The sequence below is a fragment of the Belonocnema kinseyi genome, chromosome 4 (genome assembly GCF_010883055.1).
Source record: "Belonocnema kinseyi isolate 2016_QV_RU_SX_M_011 chromosome 4, B_treatae_v1, whole genome shotgun sequence".
NCBI lineage: Eukaryota > Metazoa > Arthropoda > Insecta > Hymenoptera > Cynipidae > Belonocnema > Belonocnema kinseyi.
The window spans coordinates 11,712,105-11,718,304 of NC_046660.1; the positions used below are offsets into that span (position 1 = coordinate 11,712,105).

Here is a 6,200-nt window from a genome sequence, read left to right on the forward strand (position 1 = left end):
AGGAACTCCTATAACTTTTTATCGCGAAAGATATGTCCAATTTATAAAATATTTTACAGGCATAAAAAATTTAGTTTATTGTAACAATATTGAAGGACTATGAGTATAATTTGATTTACTTCAGGATTATGGAGCTTATGGGTTTTGAGGTTATGAAGTGGTTATTGAGCTGTAAAGACACAGGGTTCAATTTCGACGTGAAGTTGACACAGCAACTATGAAAAAAACTAGTTTTATCATATGGAATCGTTTGGTGGTCGTCTGGTGGTATTTGGTAGCCCACTTTTGACGTTTGGTGGTAAAAATTGAAAAAGTTATCGAATTATCAAATTTGGGTCGCTAACTTCACGCTAGCACCTCACTTTTTAATATTTTCACAATTTTCTTGTGGGAATCGTTTGGTGGTAGATTGATGGTGTTTGGTAGTCCACTTTTGACGTTTGGTGGTGAAAATTGAGAAAGATATGGAACCTTGAAGAAAATGACCAGCACCCCAAAATTTTAATATTTTGAATTTTGGTTGCACCAATCACTCCAAAATCGTTTGGTGGTATTTGGTAGTCCACTTTTATTGTTCAACAATTAAAAAGAATGAAATTATTGTAATTTTTATAATTTTCTAAAAAAATAACAAGTCTCAGCGCGCAGATGTTTCCGCGCATGCGGTCGCCCGGCGTACTCGTGTACTTGTCATTGGCGCGAAAGTTTTAAAACTAAAGAATGCCAGATATACGACAGAAGGTTTAAAAAAAACAGAAGCAGCGATTAAACTACAAGAGCTGACTATCGAGAGAATATACCCAAATTTGAAAAAGCCGCAGTCAGTGAACGGATTGAACTCTACTTCTCAGATCAGGGTGGAAGGGATTAACAATAATTTCTCTTTTCTGAATTCGAAATAAGGTCCAGAGGCAGGATTCGACTATTCAAACGCAGATTTTCTTTTCATAGATTATCAACACCAACTTTTACCTGTAAATTCTAATGAAAATGCTTGGAATTAGCATGGCAATTTAGTTTATGCGGAACTTTTTCCTGTTTTTTTTTCTAACACTTGGCGACTGGAAACTTTTATCCAAGAAGATTGAGATTTAATTAAATTTTCTTCTTATTTTTCTCTTTATTTTTTGAAATTAGAAAATCTTTTTTTTTTATTATAAATATGTAGTAGAAGTTAAATCCGAACTCAGTTTAAACCACAGATTAGCTTTAGCCTAAATTTAAACGCTGTTAATTTATTTTAAAAATTGCAGTATTCTTTAAACGTAATAAATTACGTAAAAAATAAGTAAGAAGTTTATATAATAAGGAATTAATTTTGATACTTTATCAACGCTTTACAGTGTTTTAGATTTTAAGGTTGTTCGATCGATGTTCTAACGTCAAAATTTAATCTCTTCGTTTTACTTTATAAATTCATAATTATATTTGAAAAATGAGTATCGCTACAGAGCGAAAAAATATCTAATTATAATACTTATAGAGTAAAATAAGGAGATCGAATTTTGAGGTTGCAACATAGATCCAAAACCTTTAAGGCAAGGTCGACTAAGGGGTCAAATTTCCATTGTCGCTTTTACTTACACTTTAACTTTTTAAGATAACTTATTATAAACAGTTAAACATAAAATACTATGTTGACTAATTTCTAAGTTCCCAAAAATAATATGTGACATAGAATTAATATAGCATATGTGATATTATTTTTATAGAATACTATATAAAAACAGTTTTTTAAGAATTAAAAACAGCAATTGTATATTTTAAGAAAAAGAAATAAAATTATATTTGAGCAATTTTTGTACACAATACAATTTGTTATTATGTGTACCACCATTTAGTTAACGTGCGTTGTCTTCTCTCATTAAACGATAAATTATTTTTTAGTTGCCATCTATCTCATACGAGAATGGCGTTACTGGAGAGGATCATAACCCTTACTTGACACACTGGGGAACAAAGAACCCCAGGCCCACATTTCCTTAATTTTGAATATCTAAACCTAAAGAAAATGAGCCTGTGACGTCATCTGTTAGAAGTTGGAAAGTTTTGCTGTCCCCTCCAGCCCGTACCATCACGCTGGGGTGATCAGTCTCTCTGCGACAGCCGTCCGAAGTCGAGTGGAATCACCTGTACCCGAGTGTGTCAAGTAAGGTTGAGTTGATGAAATCGAAGTGAATTTTTTTTCTTCCATATATTCACATCCGGCAACGAATGCTCCCTGATCCATTCAACATAAGGGTAATTGAAACTCTGAAGAAAAATAAACGCGAAATCCCAGCCGACTTCATAGTTACGCCGAGAACACGGCCAAATACAAAGATTTGCCAGACGCAGGACTTAACCCTCGTCTCCTACGCTCAAAAAAACAAGAAGTCAAATAAAATTGTCCTCGTAGTTTCAGCTTTCATGCTTATCGAGGAAGCAACGGATAAGAAGCCGAATATTGTTAGGCATTATAACACAACAAAAGGAGGAATGGACAATTTCGACCAGTTTTGTCATTCCTGTACTGTGGCTGGGAAGACCTGCAGGTGACCGGCAATGTATTTTTGCGGTATGCTGGATCAGGCAATTGTCAACGCGAGAATTTTGCTCCAATGCAAAATGAAAAATGACGGAAACGATGCCAAGGTCATGGCGATCAACTACCTGGAAAATTTATATATCCATCTCGTAACATCGTACTTGGAACAGAGGTATGCGGTGGGTACGCTCCGAAGGAATTTTAGACTTGGCATCGCAGGAATTTAAAAAAATATATATTGGGGCTGAAAGAGCCATACTACACATCAATTTACCTTCTGCAATGCGCTTTTTTACTTTGAAAGAGAAAAGAAGATCGAAAAAGCCGCAAAAGGTGCTCAGCCTGTCACCGTCCCATTTGCAATGAGCACAGTTATGTACTTTGCGACGATTGTACCGACAGTTGAAGGATGAATTGGTTTCATAATCAATGTGATTACGTTTTTTATGTCATTTTTAACATATTTAATCGATTTTATAACCATACTCTTATAAATATTGGTTTGAAACATTAAATATTACTCATTATTCTGGTACTAATACAATACTCATTTTTTAGCGGAATTCCTCCATTCATTTCTAAGAATAAATACCTTTTTTCAGGGATCACTAAGGAAACATTTTTTTTCTTGTAGAACTATATCTTGAGCGAATTCAGCTAAATTTTTAACCATGTTTGAAAAACAAATAAAAAGGTTGTTTTTTTTTGTAAAACTTGTCATTTTTTCGGACAATTCAATTTTTTACTGCAGTTAATTTTACTTTTTGGCCATATCATCAATATAATTTTAAAAAGCATACTTTTAAGAACCTACAAAAAAATTGACAACTTAAAATAATCAACAACTTATTTTTTATAACAATTTTTGTCGTTGGGGTGCAAAGCACCCCAGTGTGTCAAGTATGCCCCACAGCCGAAGTGTGTCAAGTAAGGGTTAATATAAAAATATGCGATAATCACTTTACAGATTCTGAAAGAAACTAAATTTTCTTACGTCATGCGACACAAAATAAATCAAACAAAGTAGTATTGAGTGGGTTTGTTTTTTCAACGTGGAAATCTAATTGCGGCAATGAAAACATTAGTTGATTGCAAATAAATGATTAAAATACAAAAATTAGCAAGAATTGAGAAAAAAAGAATCAGTTTTACAAAAAAATTCTCTTATTTCTACTCAATAATATTTTCAGATTTAGTATTTCATATAGACAATACAAATAGTTTTCACAATTGTGAAGTTGGTTTTCAGTAATGTGCAGGGCAGTATTCTTAATAAATTAATAAAATACTATAATATTTACTGAAATGAAAAATTCGATCTTGAAGTAGAGTTCAATCCGTCCACTAACTGTGGCTTTTTCAAATTTGGGTATATCCTCTCGATAGTCAGCTCTTGTCGTTTAATCGCTGCTTCTGTTTTTTTTAAATCTTCTGTCATATTTCTGGCATTCTTCAGTTTTAAAACTTTCGCGCCAATGACAATTACACGAGTATGCCGGACGACCGCATGCGCGGAAACATCTGAGCGCTGAGACTTCTTATTTTTTTAGAAAATTATAAAAATTAAAATAATTACGTTATGTTTAATTTTTTAACGATAAAAGTGGACTACCAAATACCGCCAAACTATTTTGGAGCTATTGGTGCAAACAAAATGCAAAATATTAAAAGTTTGGGGTGCTGGTCATTTTTTTCAAAGTTCCATATCTTTCTCAATTTTCACTATCAAACGTCAAAATTGGACTACCAAACACCACCAATCTACCACCAAACGATTCCCATAAGAAATTTTTAAAAATATTACAAAGTGAGGTGCTAGCGTGAAGTTAACACCCCAGTGGGGAAAGCCCGTGAAGTTGGCACCCCAACTCTAAAATATCAGATTTTTTATATGGAATCGTTTGGTGGTCGTTCGATGGTGTTTGGTGGTCAACTTTGAAGGTTTGGTGGTCAAAATTGAAAAAGTTATTGATTTTTCAAATTTGGGGTGCCGACTTCACGGTGGCACAGCACTTTTTAATATTTTCAAAAAATTCTTTTTGGTACGTTTGGCGGTCGTTTGGTGGTATTTGGTAGTCGACCGTGAACGTTTGGTGGTGAAAATAAAAAAAGTTATCGAGCTTTCAAAATTGGTGCGTCAACTTCCGTTAGCACCCCACTTTAATTTTCTTTTTTTAATTCCTTATGGCATTGTTTGGTGGTCGTTTGTTGGTGTTTGGTAGTGATTTCTGAACATTTGGTGGTCGAAATTACAGGATATATCGGATCTTTTAGAAAATACATGTGGCCCGTGATGGGACTCTGCGCATGCTTATGCGCATGTGTGATTGGTGCGAAATTTGAATTTCAAAATGCTCTTTTTCAGTGTGAACGCTGTTTGGCAAGTATAATTGTACATAATTGTAGTTTTTAAGTTTTCGAACATTATAAGTTTTATTATTTTTGAAACCTAAACTCTCTTATTATTTTATATTTTAAGTTTTTCGACTTTTAATTGCAAGGTAATCTTTGGAAATGGACTCAGAGTCCTATCAAACATCCTATCAAACAAGTATTCAAAACAAATTTGTAGTTCTTTTTTGTTTGAACACCTTTTGTCTCATTATTTTTTTAGGTGGCTTGTGTCGTTTGTGTCGTTTTGTGTCGTTTCTGTCATTTATGCTAAGTTCCTCTAAATCTTATAAAAGGTTATTAAGGAATAGTGACAGAAATTAAGATTGAAGAATTAGCTATGAACTGAAGTTTCTGGATGGTAAATAATATTAATCTTTTAAATTTTGTTTGTATTTTTTTGGGGCATTCTGAAAAATTTTGACAATAATTCCAAATTTAGACAAATTCTCTTCATCTAAAAAACTCATAAATTGTACTGTAAATTTTTATTTGAAGATTTCTTGAAGAATTTCACACTATCGTGGGGAAATATATACCTACAGCTAGAAGAGGAAAGTCACATTTTGAGTAAACGAGTTAATAAAGCAAGAGAGAATTTTTTAGAAGTTTTCTTCTATGTAATATTTTTAGGACATGCAGTTTCAAAATTTCGTGATCTTAATAAATATTTATCTGAAATCCGTTTTTTTTCTGCGGTAATATAAATATTGGTTCTAAAAAGTTTGTGTAAGTGTATTTCTGAAAAAGTTCATATATTATATATTCTGTTTAAGACTTAAAAATCTTTTTTGAGTGCTATAATCCATTGAAAAAAAATATATTTCATTCTTGAAGGATAAAAACTTATTAGCTTCTCATTGCAAATATTTTCGCTGCAGAATAGAAAAATCCAGATAACTCTATATGAAACTACTATCAGAAAGCGTTTAAATGATTCTTAATTTTTTTCAAATTGACACTGAATTATGGTTCTGTCACTGTTGTCTTTTTAAGTATTGTTTGATTTAGTTTACAATAAAATAACTTATTTCAATGTACATTGCCTCAATGAAGTTTCCGGACCAGGACTTTGAGTCAATTTCCAAAGATTACCTTGTAATTAAAAGTCGAAAAACTTAAAATATAAAATAATAAGAGAGTTCAGATTTCAAAAATAATAAAACCTATAATGTTCGAAAACTTAAAAACTACAATTATGTACAATTATACTTGCCAAACAGCGTTCACAATGAAAAAGAGCATTTTGAAATTCAAATTTCGCACCAATCACACATGCGCA

At 32.4% G+C, this 6,200-nt stretch overlaps 1 protein-coding gene across 1 annotated transcript; it reads left to right on the forward strand.

Moving 5' to 3' along the window:
- Positions 1-2,214: 2,214 nt before the first annotated feature.
- On the forward strand, positions 2,215-2,538 carry LOC117170753. The gene has a single exon (XM_033357786.1). The coding sequence runs from the start codon at positions 2,215-2,217 to the stop codon at positions 2,536-2,538; it is 324 nt and encodes a 107-aa protein (XP_033213677.1).
- The last annotated feature ends 3,662 nt before the right edge of the window (positions 2,539-6,200 follow it).

Coding starts and splice junctions, on each gene's coding strand:
- LOC117170753 (XM_033357786.1), top strand. CDS start 2,215: ATGCTCCCTGATCCATTCAACATAAGGGTAATTGAAACTCTGAAGAAA.